The sequence below is a fragment of the Filicampus tigris genome, chromosome 15 (genome assembly GCF_054856515.1).
Source record: "Filicampus tigris isolate MCC_2025a chromosome 15, RoL_Ftig_1.0, whole genome shotgun sequence".
NCBI lineage: Eukaryota > Metazoa > Chordata > Actinopteri > Syngnathiformes > Syngnathidae > Filicampus > Filicampus tigris.
The window spans coordinates 11,676,923-11,694,256 of record NC_141231.1 but is presented as its reverse complement, the minus strand read 5'-3'; the positions used below and the strand labels follow the sequence as shown (position 1 = coordinate 11,694,256).

General features: G+C 44.0%; 2 protein-coding genes across 5 annotated transcripts in view; one reads left to right on the top strand and one right to left on the bottom strand.

The window, feature by feature from the left end:
* Positions 1-13,127, top strand: part of pik3r1 (phosphoinositide-3-kinase, regulatory subunit 1 (alpha)) — a 29,850-nt gene extending 16,723 nt beyond the window's left edge. For 2 of the 3 annotated variants that reach the window (XM_086053075.1, XM_086053076.1), the window contains exons 8-15: positions 7,613-7,814; positions 7,896-8,076; positions 8,158-8,283; positions 8,373-8,515; positions 8,953-9,129; positions 9,777-9,851; positions 9,950-10,120; positions 10,236-13,127. In XM_086053075.1, the coding sequence (XP_085909201.1) occupies positions 7,613-7,814; positions 7,896-8,076; positions 8,158-8,283; positions 8,373-8,515; positions 8,953-9,129; positions 9,777-9,851; positions 9,950-10,120; positions 10,236-10,425 (1,265 nt within the window). In that variant the 3' untranslated portion in view covers positions 10,426-13,127. Of the gene's footprint in view, positions 1-2,919; positions 3,135-7,612; positions 7,815-7,895; positions 8,077-8,157; positions 8,284-8,372; positions 8,516-8,952; positions 9,130-9,776; positions 9,852-9,949; positions 10,121-10,235 lie in introns of those variants that run through there. The other variant, XM_086053077.1, reaches the window with a different exon arrangement.
* A 3,608-nt stretch (positions 13,128-16,735) lies between these two features.
* LOC147135491 (tenascin-like) overlaps positions 16,736-17,334 on the bottom strand; it is a 36,044-nt gene continuing 35,445 nt past the window's right edge. For both annotated transcript variants that reach the window (XM_086053288.1, XM_086053286.1), the window contains one exon: positions 16,736-17,269. In XM_086053288.1, the coding sequence (XP_085909414.1) occupies positions 17,159-17,269 (111 nt within the window). In that variant the 3' untranslated portion in view covers positions 16,736-17,158. The remainder of the gene's footprint in view (positions 17,270-17,334) is intronic.

Genomic DNA, 17,334 nt, shown 5'->3' with positions numbered 1-17,334 from the left:
AATGATTTTAATTTCCATCTGCCGTAAATGTCAGCTTTACACATCCCATGTTTCCTGTGGTTTGTTGTTAAAATTTGGACATGAATAGTTTTGTGCTGAGCTGCACTTTTTTTTTTATTTTTATTTTTTTAATGCCAGCTTTACAGATGCCTCGTCTCCCGCACAGCCGATGTGCTGTGTTATATGTAGGGCAGGATGCGGGTAGTTAAACCTTGAAAAAGCAGCTTGATAGCATCTTGTATAAGTGGAGAACAAAGTCTCTACAAGGGGATTTCCAAGTGGCATTAGGTGTGTGTGCGCGTGTATGTGTGTGTGTGTTGTGAAGATAGAAAATGAAACATAATGATAAAATGCTGTTGCAATGTTGTATCGCTTTTTAAGTCTGGCACTCTGGTGGTCTCCTGCGTGGTTTCCTGTCTGTTGTGTGTGTTTGTATGTATACATTCTATGTATGTGTCTGCGCGTTGCATGGCACAATCGCGCTTTTACAGCACTCGTTAAAAGCGCCGCCGTTGATGTTTTACTACCTGCTCTATTTATACATTTATGCTGCTGCCTGCACCAGCTGTCACTCATTTACACCTGTGGGAGCACTTTTTGCATGAACGACAGGAGGAAAGAATCGCTGAGGGGGCGTACGTGTCGGATCAGGGTAGGGTGTTTATTAGGGCCCCCCTGAAATTGCTTCCCCAAAAGGCACAGGAAGTCTGCCGTTATTTGGCCACTCCCTTCAAAGATGGAGATGAAGAGATTTTCTCCAATCACTACTACATATATAAAAGTGCACTAGACAGATGGCCGACTCTGAAGTTTTCGTTTTAGCTTGTGGGCGGAGCATGGCAGCAAAGTTTGATGACTTGGCATAAAACACAAACTTTTTTTTTTTACCCCCACCCCCAGGCCGGTTTTACTTGGCAACATAAACGTTGGTAAGCATGAGAATCATGAGTAGACCCACAAAGAAAGTCTCAAGAAGCCATGCCCGAAAAGAGTCGGACGTTTTGGTCTGAAAGTGCCATTTTCACTACATATTCTTTGGAACGTCAGCCCCTGAAGCCACTTTCACTTACCGATATGAAATTTGAGAAGGCATGACAATCGTGAGAAAACCCACCAAAAAAAAAATCTCAGTCATATCCAACAAGACATAGGAAGTCTCCCATATTGATTTGAAGCAGCCATTATAGGAGGACTTTGCTTTTAAATTTCATCCCCCAATGATGGAATTTGTCAGAGGATACCTGAATGAATGATGATTGTAAGACAAAAGAAATGTGTCTTTTAGAAGGACATGTTGGTGCAACAAAACACAACGTAGAGCACGATCCGTCATTTGGCAGGGCAATGTTTTCATCCAGAACACACACTTGACACATTTAAATATAATACAATTCAGCGAGAGGCCCTGAAGGAGACAAAGTGGACTGGTGGCCACATTAAAGCGCGCACTTGGAATACGTCAATACTCTGTTGCAATGAAGACTGTTGTTTCCTGGCTGTGTTATGTTGTTTTTGTCACAGAGCGTACATTCCCCATTTTCATAGATGCTTTTTTTTTTTTAAACTTTTATACATAGCTGTGTTACTTAGCGGACAGGAAAGTGCAAGAGACGGGACGGGTTGTCTTTGATTTTCCAAAGTAAAGGCTGTAATTATATTGAAAACAATAATCCTGTCATGTTGAAAGACAATAAACAACATGGCTGTATTTGAGAAATATTCAGAGAGAACCCACGCAAGAGATGAAAACATTGTTGAGATTCAAACCCAAACCCTCAAAAATGTGAGACGGATGTAGCGTACCACTAGGTCATTGTGCTGCTTTGGCGAATATATCTCAAATATTATCGCATGACACTGAGCCTGGAAGTCACAGAAAGGCATAGAAGTGGACGCCCTTGGGACTGTGCACTCAAAAGTTTAAAGGTCAAATTACATGAACCATTATGGCACATTTTAGATTATATTCTGAAATTTTACCCAAAAGCCGAATATTCCTGAGGCTGACGCCGCTTCTGATATTTAGCTGAATAAAATACAGATAACTGATAAATTGGTCAATTAATTAAGAGATTATATAATGAATAAAATAACTTATAAAAAAATTTTGTGGGGGGGATTTTAGTGATGAACATGTTGATTTTTTTTTTTTTTTTCAATTTTATTTTTTTTTAAATTTTATGCATGGGAATTTTTGCCTTGTTGAAAATAATTTCCAAGCTGTGAATGAGGTGAGTGTTTTGAATTCCAAATACGAAACAAATCTGTTTTGATGAATGTCACATTGGGATTTAATGGAGGATTTTTGGTTGAAAATTCAGAATTTTTGGAAAACTGGGAATTAAAATTGTGGCAAATTATTTAGCCTTCACATAATAATAATAATAATAATAATAATAATAACAATAATGTACCCAATTTATCCATTCATAATTTGTGAACGAGAATTAGATAAAACTCTGGTGAAAGATGGGTGGGTTAGGGGACCCTTGCTTTAAAGTAGACATGCAAAAAGAAGCATCAGATGCTCAGGAAGTGTTAGACACACACACACACATTGTACATTTTTAAGTGAAAGTTCTGTTCGTGTGTGTCTGTGTGCTCGCGCATGCGTGCGTGCGTGCGTGCCTCCTCCCGGCGACCGCTCATCTATTTTAAGCTAGCGACAAAAGGTCCACTTAGATTTGGTTGGCTGGAAAGCGGAGCTGCCACAGAGCGCCTCTTGTTCAGCCCCAGCAGCCTCCCGTTGCACCCGCCGCCCCCACCCTCGCAAAGTGTCCAGCTCAGCAAATATTTGAAAGTTTGCAAGTTAATCATAAGCTGCCTCCTCTTCTCCAAACACACACGAGAGAGAGATAGAGAGAGGGGGCGGAGACTAAGAGAGCGAGAGTGCAGCTCACAGTGCGACCAAAGGAGGCTAATCATTAGCGGGGCAACATTAGGCACGCCGCACCTGCCCTAGCGTGCGACTGATTAGCCGAGTTCGAGCAGGGGGGGAAGCACATGGAATGCTACGCTATGCTTCGTGAGCCCAGGAACTGAACTTGGATTTAATGTGACTTTTTATTTTATTTGATATTTTTTGCCACTGGAAAGGCAAGACGCCAACAAGAGAAACATGCACAACTTGCAACGTAAGTCTGTTTATAGCGTTGGGAAATTGCCGACTGGTGCCTGCAGGCTGCAATTATAAATATAATGAGAATAATTCACGTATGACATGATGGCCTTTCAGGACGCACAAACTTTACAGGCTGAGCAAAAGTAAGAATTAAAGCCAATGAGACAAAAACTGAAGCTTGGTTAGAGTTTTGTTTTTTTGTTATTTCTTTTGGGGGAGTTACCGGTTCAGATGAACGTTTTACTTGTAAGGCTGCCAAAATGTTTGAAAGACCCATGATCAACTGATGGGTCGAGAGTTGGAATTCTGGGAAGGACGCTTCCTTATCAAGCTCGTTATCTCGATTGACACACACACACACACACGCAAGTTCCGAAATTTCGTGAATAAATCTGGCGCGAGCACATCCTACTGTCTGCTTTTGTAAAGATGTGTAATGCTGCGTTTTTTTTTTTTTATTCAAAGCGGTTTCAAAAAGGTTGAGATTTTGCTTTCCGGGAAATGTGTTTCATATGTATATTTTCATGTTCACTTCGAAAGTCGAACAATATTTTTGTGACGTACTGTATTTGTCAAGCGACATTCATGCATGAACACGCGTGAGCTTTATCGCCAAAATGTCGTTAACCGTTTCTGTGGCAGTAACGCTGCTGTTGTTTTTTTTTCTCGCTCAAATCATCGAAATGTTTTTCGTTTCACTCTCCAAAACGCTGTTAATTTGCGAACGTATGTCCAAGGCTGCGTTTGCGTTCATCCAGTATTCACGTTCATTCACAACGTCTGACAAAAGTCTCGTGGGACTGTTAAAGCCGTCGTTTTGTTAAATAAGATGCAAAGCAACACAGTCCCGTAACAAATCTATTTTACCTTAATTTACAATTTCAATTTCAAATTATGAACATCACATCTCTGTGTTCCGACATTTGTCGATGTGACTGGTTCCAATCCAAGGCTTTATTGATTTGCCGTGTTAAAATAGGTTAAAAAAAACAAAAACTCACACTTTTCAGAGGCTCCAAGTAGCCGTCAATCCTCCAAAAAGTTGTCTTTCAGTTTACAATCGCTAACGCCGCCGTTTTGCCAAACAAGAACAAAATGACACCTTGCCCTCAATAATTATTTAGAGGTGCAATGATTAATCGACAACTAATTGATTATCAATTTAATAACTATTTTTGAGAATCGATTCATAGTTTAGAAACCTATTTTAATTTGATATGGTTCAAATCCTCCGAATTCCATCTTTTTACCAGTCAATATTCTCTAATTTCTGTAGTCATCCATGAAAGCAGACTGATTATTATTATTATCTTTGTGTTGAATCAAAATAAAACATTTGCAAAAAGGATCAATATTTGTATCCATTTTTTGACATTATGTGGTTTTGGTTATGGACCAAACCAGTAACTGAATCGTAAAGGGAAGCAACTTTAACCATGTTTTTTAATCCCATTCATCAATGAATCAGCAAAACGATCGACAGGTGAATCGATAAGCAAAATAATCGTTAGTTGCAGCCCTTGAATGAATTTACAGTCTCAAGCGGTCCAGTTTTACCATTGCGAGTCCCGCAGGTTTGCTCGCCTTGCCCTCAGATGGGACACATTTTCAGACGCTTATTTGAGCGCGTCGCGCTCCGCTTTCACGACCCCGACTGCATTCCGCTTGAGCCGTTCCATCTTTCCAAGAAGCGGCGTCTATTTTAGCAGCGCTCAGGAAATGGAGGCGGTTATCCGTGTCACGCCGCGGGATTACGAGCGTATTTTGGAGCCCGGTGTGGGTGGGGCGGCGGGCGGGGGTGGGCGGTGCGTTTGAGCGCGCTGTGTGGACGTGCATTGCTGCAGCGCAGCGCGCTCGGCTTTGTGTGCAGCCCACAGCGCGGAGGGGAGGGGCCGGGTGAGCTGCGGGGACGTGAGCGAGTGAGCGAGGGAAGGGGGGAGCGAGCGAGTGAGCGAGCGAGGGAGGGAGGGAGAGAGAGAGGATGACGAGGTAGGAAAAGCGTAAGGCAGCCAGAAGACGAGAGATGTCGGACGCACGCGAGGTCTCATCACCACAAGACGCCCGGAACATTTAATGATCCTCTTCAGTGCTTTTTTGGTCGGGAATCAAAGCGAGAAGGGAACACAGGGAGGGACTTTTGGGATGACTTCACGCCACCGGGAAATGAAGGATGCCGGAGCGCCCGGTGACACTGCTCCCGCCTGATTGGCTGCGGTGAGTGATGTAACGCGTTACCGAGCAGGATCTCCTTAATGGATTCCTTTATCCTCCCTCCACGGTGATTTTGACAAGATAGCGCATGTGGCTAGCCGCACAGTAAAAGGTTGGAGCATGCGTTGGATGACTCTAAATGTGAACGGTTGCGTGTATGACTGACTGACAGGTGACCAGTCCGGGGTGTATCCCGCCTGGTATGGGTGGTTGAAAAGAATTGGAAAAGGTTCTAATGACACGGTTGCTGTACAAATTGACCGGTGGCCAGTCCGAGGGTGTACCCGGCCGGCCTGGGATAGGTTGTAGAAAGTGAATGAACTGGCTTTGCGGGAAAAGGGGCGTGCAGGCACTGGTGGTACAAATTGACTGGCGACCAGTTCAGGGTGTACCCTGCCTAGGATAGGTAGTATAAAATATATGGGTAGGGTGTTAATGGCACACAGTATGTAATAGTGGCATGGCTGGCAGTACAAATTGACTGGCGACCAATCCAGGATGTACCCGCCGACGGTAGCTGGTGTCAAATAGATGGACGGGCTTTTAATATGTAAAAGTGGGGTGGTGGACTGACGACCATTCCAGGATCATACCCCACCTGGGATAGGTGTTTTTTTAAAAAAAAAAAAAAAAAAAAAAGGACTAGATTTTAATGACGTGTTAATGTAAAAGTGGCGTGCAGGCGGTGGCTCCGTGCAGCAGGAGGAAGCTGCCCCACCTCCCCTCCCACCGCAAAGACTGGTTAAAAATAGTGCGGTACCTTTAGCACTCCCTCCCCCCCCCTGTTGTGAAACTGTCAACGCGCAAGGGGCGCCGTCGCAGATTTAAGATTATTTCCGCCGTTCGCAATGTTCCGACGGGTCGCACGCCATGTCTGTCGCGCGCTCGCCAGCTGTTGCCTGAAAGCCACGCGCACGCACCGCTCCAAAAATGAGACTCGGGTCAGGAATGTTCCGCCGGTGGAAGCATGAATGGCTTTGTCGATTCACTGGCAGCTTTTCTCCACGGAATTCGTTCTGAACACCGATCGCCTCGTCAATCGCGTTTCACCGGCGGTGAGGGGAGGCGGCAACATCTTAACGATCAGTGGGAGATTTGCACGGATGGCACCCTGGCGGATAAACGACTAATTTGTATGCATCCGAATCCTCCGAGCGGACATCGGGTCCCACTAACAAAACATGTTCTTCCAACGAAGCCAACGCTTTCCAGTTGGCTTCATCTTCGTCTTTAAGCGGAACGCGGTTGGTGTGGCTTACTTTTCCAAGTAACTGCTACGTGTGACAAAGTCCTCGGTTTACTGAGAGTACCCGACGTACAGTATTAGGTTTCCTGGTTACAAACGGTAACACGGTGTTCCGGTTTGCTCAGCGGCGAAAGACGACATGGTCACTCGGCACAAAAATGTTTGCGTCATATTTCATGGTTTTTATATTTATGGTAGAGTTTTCCCATCAGGCTTTTACGATTGACAAATGCCGATGGCGTACTTTTCAACAGAAATCGTCCGATCGTGATCGGCGGCCGATCGATCGGTGCGCCACAAATTTATGGCCTGTAAGTGTTTTTTTTCTTGCCGATTTTTAGTGGAATTATGTTTTAAGAACAGCGTTAGTGTAGGTTAGCGATCGACGTTGGCTCACGTCCAAATTCGGTTGCGTCACCGCCATGGGAACGGGACCTCCGTAAACAGACTACACCCTGCGCACGTGTACGTGCCAGGAGGAGCACTTGAATTCTGCCGTCGCGCAGATGCACATCGGCTTTGTTCGCATCAAAACCCTCTTGGCTGAGGACAGCTTGTATCCTAAAAATGGTTGGATGAGTTACCGACATCACATCTTCACTCAGATGAAATTTGGAGCATACAGTTGCACTTTGATTTACGAGCACCCTAGTTGCTGAACGATTCTGTTTACGAAATATATTTTCGGAAAATAGCGCCTTGGTTCCCGAACAGGCTTGGCAGTGACGCAAAAAGTTCATTTGGGCTTTTTTTTTTTTTTTGTTCACTCTACATGTCATGTATGTTTTTTTTTTTTTTTTTTTTTTTTTAAATATCCCTCAGTATTGCTTCAAAGAAACTGAAACTAGTATTAAGAAGCCTACTGACTATAGAATTGCTCTTAGGGGGGGTGAAAGAAGGAAGAAAAAGCTCAAAATGAAAATGTGTAATATATAAGAAAAGCATGTCAAAATCCAGATAAAAATCCGTTTTGGTTTTTTTTTGTATGCTGAGAATCCGTCTTGACGCTTGACCGGCTGTGTCGTCCCCTTCAGCTCTACCTCCGAAGCCGCCCAAGCCCGCCCCCGTGACTAACAACGTTCAGAACAACAGCATGGCGCTCCAGGACGCCGAATGGTACTGGGGGGACATCTCCCGCGAGGAGGTCAACGAGAAGCTGCGGGACACGGCGGACGGTACGTTTTTGGTTCGAGACGCTTCCACCAAGATGCACGGCGACTACACGCTAACGCTGAGGTAAGCGCTTTTTTGGGGGGGACGTTTTCAGCTACCGCTTGGCGCCTTCCGTGTCTTGAACGTCTTGTGTTTATTTCTCAGGAAAGGCGGCAACAACAAGCTGATCAAAATATTCCACCGCGACGGCAAGTACGGCTTCTCGGACCCGCTCACCTTCAGCTCCGTGGTGGAGCTCATCAACCACTACCGCAACGAGTCGCTGGCGCAGTACAACCCCAAGCTGGACGTCAAGCTGCTCTACCCGGTCTCCAAGCACCAGCAGGTACGTTAAGCGCTGCGCCTGCACCACCCACCGGCGAGACCCCGCCACGGGAAGCTTGACGGCGCTCCCCTCGGCTCTCAGGATCAGGTGGTGAAAGAGGACAACATCGAAGCCGTGGGCAGGAAGCTGTGCGAGTACCACCAGCAGTACCAGGAGAAGAACAAGGAGTACGACCGCCTGTACGAGGAGTACACCAGAACCTCGCAGGTTAGCAGCGTGGCCACTCGCCATTGTTGGAATGGACGGCGCCGCAGGCCACTGCTGCTAATAAACGCGCCCCTCTTCTCGTTGTTCAGGAGATCCAAATGAAGAGGACGGCCATCGAGGCCTTCAACGAAACCATCAAGATCTTCGAGGAGCAGTGTCAAACGCAGGAACGCTACAGCAAGGAATACATCGAGAAGTTCCGGAGGGAGGGCAACGACAAGGAGATCCAGAGGTAAGCCTCACCTTGAAGACGTTAGCGTTAGCATTAGCATCCGCTGCTCTGCTCTGGAATTTCCTGGCTCCTAATCAGGGGCGGAGCCAGAATGTGGCTAATGGGGGGGGGAGGGGCGTGGGCTGGATAATTCTCTCACTTCGCACAATCCTCCCGTCCCGACACATCGTATATTCAAATAAAATGACAAACCGAATAACATGAAGTTCAGATCTTCCTTAGACAATCACAATTATGCCATTCTTAATATTCAAATCAAAAAACACCAATAATTTCATAATTTACTAAAAATGAAAAAGTATATATTTTTTCATGAATCTCTGGGTGGGCCTGTGCACACCCAGGCCCACCCGTGGCTCCGCCCCTGCTCCTAACACCGTGAAAAGGAACGGTAGAAATCCGGGCGGCGAACTAAACCGGGCGACCTGCGCTTTCAGGATCATGGGCAACTACGAGAAGCTCAAGTCGAGGATTAGCGAGATTGTGGACAGCAAGAGCCGCCTGGAGGAGGACCTGAAGAAGCAGGCGGCCGACTACCGGGAGATCGACAAGAGGATGAACAGCATCAAACCGGACCTCATCCAGCTGCGCAAGACCCGAGACCAGTACCTCATGTAAGTGGACTCGCCTCAACGCCGCCAGCACATTATCCTGTAGTCTTCGTTTTGTCAGCCCATACTCTTGGTACTTTGTTTGTTTCGGGCGGCTTCCTCCGCGAGACGGCTTAGGAATCGAAATGTGGCACCCGCATTTTAAATCCTGAACGATTCCGGGAGAACCAAAGTGCTAGTCCCGGTTCCGCTCGGTTCCCGGTACCCAACCCTAATAAGAAGTAGAGCTGCAGAATATTGGAAAACACACGCGATATTTGATATTTTATTGCGATATTTAACATGTACCTAAAGAAATTAGATTTTTATTCTCATGAAAGATTGACTTTTTTCTCGCTGCAAAGTAAGGAAGCTCAATATGTTCTTAGCTAATTGGCGATGCACATTTAGGTTTGCGTGTGACTGGTCAAATTCAGATAAAAGCATACAATACCATAATACATTTATTGTATGTCTTTGCGATATGCATTTTGCATGGGCCAATATCGTGCTAGCGATATTTTTCGATACATTGAATAAATAATCGCAATGTTGAGAGTGGGAAAAATTGTGATGACATCCTTTTTTTCCAAATTGTTCATCCTTAATCGCTAACGTCAGCTTCGTGTGTGCCGCGGCTTAACGTCCAAGTGTCTGCTGTGGTCTTGCAGGTGGTTGACCCAGAAGGGCGTCCGGCAGAAGAAGCTCAACGAGTGGCTGGGAATCAAGAACGACAACGCCGAAGAGTAAGCGTTAAACCTTTGCGCTGAGAAACCCCCCCGCTAGCCCCACGTCCATTCTGAACACGCCTTCCTTTTTTTTTGTTTTTTTTTTGTTCTTGCAGTCAATACTCGATGGTGGACGACGACGAAGACCTGCCGCATCATGACGAGCGCTCCTGGAAGCTGGGAAACATCAACCGGCTGCAGGCCGAGGCGCTCCTCCAGGGCAAGCGAGACGGAACATTCCTGGTACGCGAGAGCAGCAAGGCGGGCTGCTACGCCTGCAGCGTCGTGTACGTACCCCCGCCCGCTTAGGAGAAAGCGCCGTTTCCCCCGATGGCGCTCACATGAAATTAATCGGAAATACCCTCTCTCTCTCTCTCTCCCCCCCGCCCCCTCCCCGCGCAGCGTGGACGGCGAGGTGAAGCACTGCGTCATCAACAAGACGCCGTCGGGCTTCGGTTTCGCCGAGCCTTACAACCTGTACGGCTCGCTGAAGGAACTGGTCCTCCACTACCAGCACACGTCTCTGGTGCAGCACAACGACTCTCTGAATGTGACGCTCGCCTACCCCGTCTACGCGCAGCAGAGGCGGTGAGGCGGGCCGGGGGGGCCGGGCCGGGCCGCATGCTATGACGGAGGCGTCACCAGCCAAAGGGGGCGGGGGCAGACGACAAAAAAAAAAAAGGACACCTCAAGTCGTTTTCAGTGACTGCCTGACGAGTCTGAATGTACATTTGATCTTCTTTTAAGCGTTTGTGTGCGGGATGGAGCGCGCCCCCGCATAAACCATCACCACCCCCACCCCCCCCCCCAACAGACCCCCTGCCCCAGGACACTTTGAGGCCTTTTCCTAAACGGTGCTTGCGGACTCTAGAACACTTTACCGGCCGTGATGGATCTCAACTCCCCCCTCTTTCGTGTGCATGCGACAAGAGAGTGTGTGCGTGTGTGCGTGCGTGTTTAAAACGTTTCTTTGTGTTGAGTTAATGTTAGTGTGCGCGTGTAAGACTGTGAATGAAAAAGTGTGTGCGTATGCAAAAAAAAAAAGTGAATGCATGTTGGTGTGTGCGTTTGTCAGGATGTGTGTGCGAGCGTTTGACTGCATGGAAGTTTGTGATATGATAAGCGAGTTTCTATGCGTGAGTTTGAGTGTGTGGGCGAGTTTGCGAAAGTTGGTGTGTGTGTGTGTGTGAGTGTGAGCGTTTGTGTGACTGTGTGTGTTAGGGAGACTGTCCATGTGACCAAAACTCATGTAATCATGAAAGAAGAGTGTTGCGCGTGTTGAGGTACTCGCTGGTATGAACTGTCGAATAGCAGACGTGGATCAGCTGATCAATGTAGCATAATGGCACTTTTTAAACAGTTTTTTTTTTTCTTTTCTTTTTTGTTGTTGTTGTTCCTTTTGGACGAGTCCTATGGACTTTTGGGTGGAGGAGGAGGCGGTGGAACTATGAACCAAGCGCACCAAAGCAAAAACAAAAAACAAAACAAAATATGAAAAACAAAACAACAAAAAAAAAAGTTCCTGTTGAGTTGATTTTCCTTTTTTGGTTTCTGATCTGCTATGCAATTGTTTGTCCACACTCTGTTGCAAACCGTGATATAAGCTTGTGTAAATATCCACAATGGTATTTTTAATGTACAAATGCCAACCTACCGTCAACGTATGATTTTTGTTTGTTTGTTTTTAGAAATGATAATGACAATAATAATGATAATAGTCCGACTTTATTATAAACGACTAACGACGAAGGGAGGAAAAAGATATTTTATTACAGTAGTTCTGCGTTGCTTCAAACTGCTCCCGTTCTCAGGCAGAACTTTCGGAATGGTCCAGGCTGCTTCGCTCAGAAATGCAGTGTGAAATGCAGTTGACACGTAACACCACATTATAGATTTATTTTCATATAACAAATAACTATATATAGAGAGAGAAATATATACGTCCGCACCACATGAGACAAGAGTGGCAAATCAAGATTAACATCCATGATTCACTTTAGTATTTTTCTGTATCAGAAAATGAAATATGTACACCGGGTGGATTAAACTCATTTCGCCTTCCGTTTCCACGCAAACGTGATCATTATTAGCATTACCTTTTTGAAACGACTTTGCCCCCGGTAGCGCGTCCGCCGTCCACTCTTTTCCCAGTTGAGCCAAGACATTTGCGCCACTCACAAACTGTTTGGCATATTCGACGAATTGAAAAAATATATTTTCGAGGACGTCCACTTGGCCCAATGTCGAAAGTGTGACGGTGTCATCATGCGTGAGACTGGAGGAGTCACAAAGTCATGTGAGTTTACATCTTCATCTGCAAATATATTTTGCTCTTTCAGCTCTCTGCAACGTACCAATACAGTAAAATTTCCAATACACCACGAAAGAAAAGTCACAAAAACTGAAATGATTCCGTCTCACTTTTCTTAAAAAAACGTACCATTTACTCAATGTGAAATTCTGTTGTACGAATGGCAAAACAGGTTAATCGTGTCTTCTGCCATCCAGTGGAAATGCAATGAATTGTTCTTCCAATCACGATGTGCTGGTATAGATTAGATGAACAAAAATATACATCATTTGTTGGAAATAAATTATTTTCGGACCAATGAAGTGAAATTGGATCATTTCCAGGTTGCGGAGCCAGAACGTGGCAAATGGGTGGGCCTGGAAAAATCAGGGTGGGCCTGAATTTCTCTCACTGAGTGCGATCCTCCTGTCCCGACACATCGTATATTCAAATAAAATGCCAAACTGAATAATATAAAGTTCAGATCTTCCTCAGACAGACACAATTATCCCATCCTTAATATTCAGTCAAATAAACACAAGAAAACACAAATCCAAAAATAATTGACAAAAAATGTCCCTCAACACTTTGCGTTGGCTAACCAACTAACTGTAAAAGATGCACGCAATGTGAGAATGTCATCGCTAACTGTAGCGGGTGTACATTGGTTTTGTTTCATAATGGTTTGGACAGAGGAAAAAAAAAAACTCATCAAGGCTACTAGATGTGTCACGTGACGTTTTGTTTCACCTTTTTAAACAAGCTGCTGATGTTTCATGTTCTGATGTATGATGATGTTTTTTTTTTTTGTTTTTTTTTAATAGTTTCCTTAGCATCACACACCATTGTTTTTTTTTCTCTCTCTCTGGCTATGTACGACTATTGGAAATTTTTTGGCGAGAGGTCCCGAACATGTTTGGTTAATTGACTTGATGGTTTACCAGTGTTGCTTCAAACCTGTATTGGGCTCCATTAAAAATAAAAACCCTTTCTTTTTAAGAAAACCTTGGTGCCATTATTGCAATGTGGATGATAGTTTGCCAATTGTTTTTTTTTTTTTTTTTTTTTTTTTTGTATTACACACATTTACGTTTATTTGTTAGTGCCAGTTCATTAGGCAGGAACAGGGGCTGCCCCACTGGCCAGCCAGCAGTTAGGAAAGAAAAAACGATAAGAAGGCTTATCAGCGAGAGGCCAGATAGTGGGAGAGAGCAGCCGGTTCAGGTCTTGCTTAATCATTCACAGAAATAGCCATCAGGAAAAGCCACCAAACTATGGCCCCACTTACCAGAAAAGTTCACTTCATTTCTCACTCAGTGATCAGCACACAGTTCCAGTGATTTATTTATTTTTTTCTGGAACAAAACGTCCATTCAAAATACTTCCATGTTGGAAGTATTGATCATTTTTCAAAAGTTTATAAATACACACACATGTGTGTATATATATATATATATATATATATATATATATATATATTTTTTTTTTTTTTTTTTTTTTCTACAATTGATCGCAATTAATCGTATTTTTCAACCACAATTTTTTATGAAACTTGGAAAAGATATTTACTTGAGTGAAATCTTAAATTAATGTGGAAAAAAAATAATGGTACTGTATATATATTTTCTGAATCTTTTGGGATTATTTTGTGATGTTTTTGGTATTTTGTGGACATATGTGGTATTGTTTTTTTTCTTTTTTTTAACATTTGTATATATTTTATGTGTTGGGGGGGCTAACATGTCGAGCCTTATATCTGCCACCACTAACCCGTTATGCATTATGTTGAGGATGCTACTGCCGGATCATTTTGCCCGCTGTCATCTTGATGTGAAATTTTCACAGCATAAATTTCATCAGTGCGCTCCAGACAAGTTTTATCAGTGCCCAATCAGACGGCCTGCAAGGCCAATCACTACGCGAGTGCGCCCGTCGATAATGGAGATGATTATGCGCTGACTCAGCGACTGTGAGCAGATAAGAGAGGTCACAGTCATCAACGATTGCATGTACAAACTGGAGGAAATCCAAGAATGTCGCCTCGGATAACATAGAGCAAAATGCCACGTAAAGCTCAAATTGACCACGCTGACCTCAGCAGCAGGCGCAAACGATGCTAGTCGCTAAAGCCTTTCAAAGGGCAAAAATCAGCTTGTCATCACCAGTGGCGGAGCTAGACTTTTATCCTTGGGGTGGCCAGGGGGTGGCCAAGGCCATTTCAGGGTTGTCCACAGACTATAATAATAAATTTGTTTCTCGACTGATCAATTGCAATCGGAATGTCAAATGTTGAAATGTACATACCAAACACACAGGAGATTAGATTTATGTATATATAATTTGCAGTTTGTTAACAATGCTGAAAATGTAAAACGATTTGGCAACAATTTTTTAATTATGCATTAATAATACAAATGTTTACAAAAATGGTGAAAATGCATCAACACATTCATAGTTACTCACAGGATGCCCCCGCTTCTCTCTCATCAATATCTTAACAATGCAGAAAATGTCAAATACAACTTGGTAACAACTTTTCAATAATTCATTAATAACTCATTTTTACAAAAGTGGTGAAAATGCACCAACACATTCATAGTTACTCAATCAATAGCCAATTTTTGTGAAAAAAACGACCATGTAATAGTAAGGCGTTTTATGAAGATAAAAACAAAAACAAAAAAAAAGACCATGTACAGTAAGGCATTTTTGTGAAAAAAAGCGACCATGTATAGTAAGGCGTTTTTTGTGAAAAAAAGCGACCATGTATAGTAAGGCGTTTTTTATGAAAAAAAAAAAGACCCTGTATAGTAAGGCGTTTAAAAAACAAAAAACAAAAAACGACCATGTATAGTAAGGTGTTTTTTGGGGAAAAAAAACGACCCTGTATAGTAAGGCGTTTTTTTTTTGTTATAACAGAACCAAAGTGTTAGCATCATGTTGAATGCTAATGAAAATGTAATTCCAAGGCATTTTTTGATAGGAAATGAGACACGATAACCGACTCAAATCAGATTCAAATCTTCCTCTGTTTCAGTGGCGATTCTTCTTCTCCTAATGAACGTGGATTGCAACGCTTTGTGGTAGACAGCGCCAACTACTGTTCAGGAGGGACTTAGCAGTCGGTGCCGCGATATGTCAGTCATCTGGGGTGGCACCTGGGGGGTCCAATCAGATTTCACGGGGGTTGAGTGTTACCCCGTCCTCCCCTCTGGCTCCGCCAGTGGTCATCACTGAATTGACGAGCCTGCTAAAATATATATTTTTTTTTAAAATCCCAGGTCCAAGTGGTGGGAATAACAGCTGATGAAGTCTAAATTTAGCCGTCTGCACGCAGTATCTGAAAGCGACTCCGGCTTCCAACGGCCGAGGATTCATTGTCACCGTAATCCCGTTTGATCCCGTCCAACCTAAATAAACCCAACGCTCCTGAGAATCAGGTCCTAATCCGCCGTCAGCGCACCAACCGACACAGGTTCGGGCCGTGTCATGTTGGGCTGGGATGTTCGGCAGCCGGCATGTGCTTGCTTCCACGCGGGATTGTCGCTGATGTTCAACATGTAGCATGCTGGGTTATTTCAAAAGCTCCGGAATGACCTTGAATGACTCTTAACAGTTTCGACAAAGAGAAAGAGTACAACTCTAATGGGTATAGTTATCAGGCCCCTGCAGAACTTGCTGATGAGCTGGTGTCGTTCATCTTAAGATCAGGTCAAGCTAAGACTCCTTCTGGGTGCTGCTGTTTTGGTTATCGAATGGAGCTATCGTTTGGTGAAGGCGATTGGACAAGTGGCGTGTAATGTTTGCGGCTCTAAGGAGCTTTACACACAGATGGCGCTGCGATGATGAAAGAAATTGGGCTTGTGATCCCGCGACCTGGCTCATACGTGTGCTCATACAGTACGTGCGCGAAACACACGCACACTCACACGCAATCCTCTTAGGCGGAACGCCACATACAAGCTGATGAAATGCACGTTAGTCGTAATGCTCTCACCATAAAGACAAAAAACCTTCAAGCGTTATGAAGCCTTCCCGACATTACTTTACTTTACTTTAATTAATATATATATATATATATATATATATATATATATATATATATATATGTGTGTGTGTGTGTGTGAACAAGAGCCGTGATGATTTATGTGTGAAGAAGAGCCGTGGTGATATACAACATGTGCGTGAAAGGGCCTGTGACTTCACACGCAAGCTCTCGGCACAACGATTCCTAGAAAGAAAAGAACACACACACACACACAAAACATGTTGAATGCTGCTCGGCGCGTTTGAGCGAGCCCGCGCAAGCAGGCAGGTTTCCCTCAGGCTGTCTTCTACTTGGCCAGCTCAATGGCCAAAATGTACTTCAATTATGGCGCACCATGTTTACGGGACCAGCACAACAGGTTCACAAAAGGTCAACTCAAGGGGATGAAAAGTATCCATAAAGAGGGGACGAAAAGGACATTCAGGGTTCACAAATTGTCAACAAAGGGCCCACTTCAGTGTCCACAAAAGGTCCCAAAGTGACAATTTAGTGCACACCATGTGTACACAAAAGGTCTGCATGTTCCACTAAATTCTCGAAAATAAAGTTGAGGAAAGCCTGAAATATCTGTTTAGTCATTTAATTCTTCATATGTGTAAACTAACCAGTACATTTTGTTGACAATATTTTTGTTAACAATTTAATGACATTCAAAATTACATTATGACGTTTCTGTAGAAAAAAATGATCAATTTAAACCCTATTAGAAATTGGTCAACACTGCCACCTGCTGCCTATCAATGGAAATGGCATGCACATTAAAAAAAAAAAACTCAAAGCAACACTTAAATTTGCGCTGACATTTTACCGTTCCTACTCCATAGAAAACAAAAACGAATTTAATGATGACTTCAGTTCAGAGTTCATATTCATATTTCAACATGTAACAGGCCACTGATGATCTTGTGGATTATGTGCCCAATGGATGGTCAATGTTTTTTTTTTGTTTGTTTTTTTTTTGGTGATGATCTAGAGGAGCTGAAGTTTTCACGCTCTTTTCCTCCTGCTCTCGGGATTCCCGAAGTCGACCGGGCGGAGTTTCATCTCGGCAAACTCGATGGAGGTCTCATGGCCCTTCCAGTGGAACCAGTTGACACCCTGTGGACCACAGCGGTGGGAAGTCAGCAAGTACAAATACTGTACTTTGTTGCCTTACTGAAATA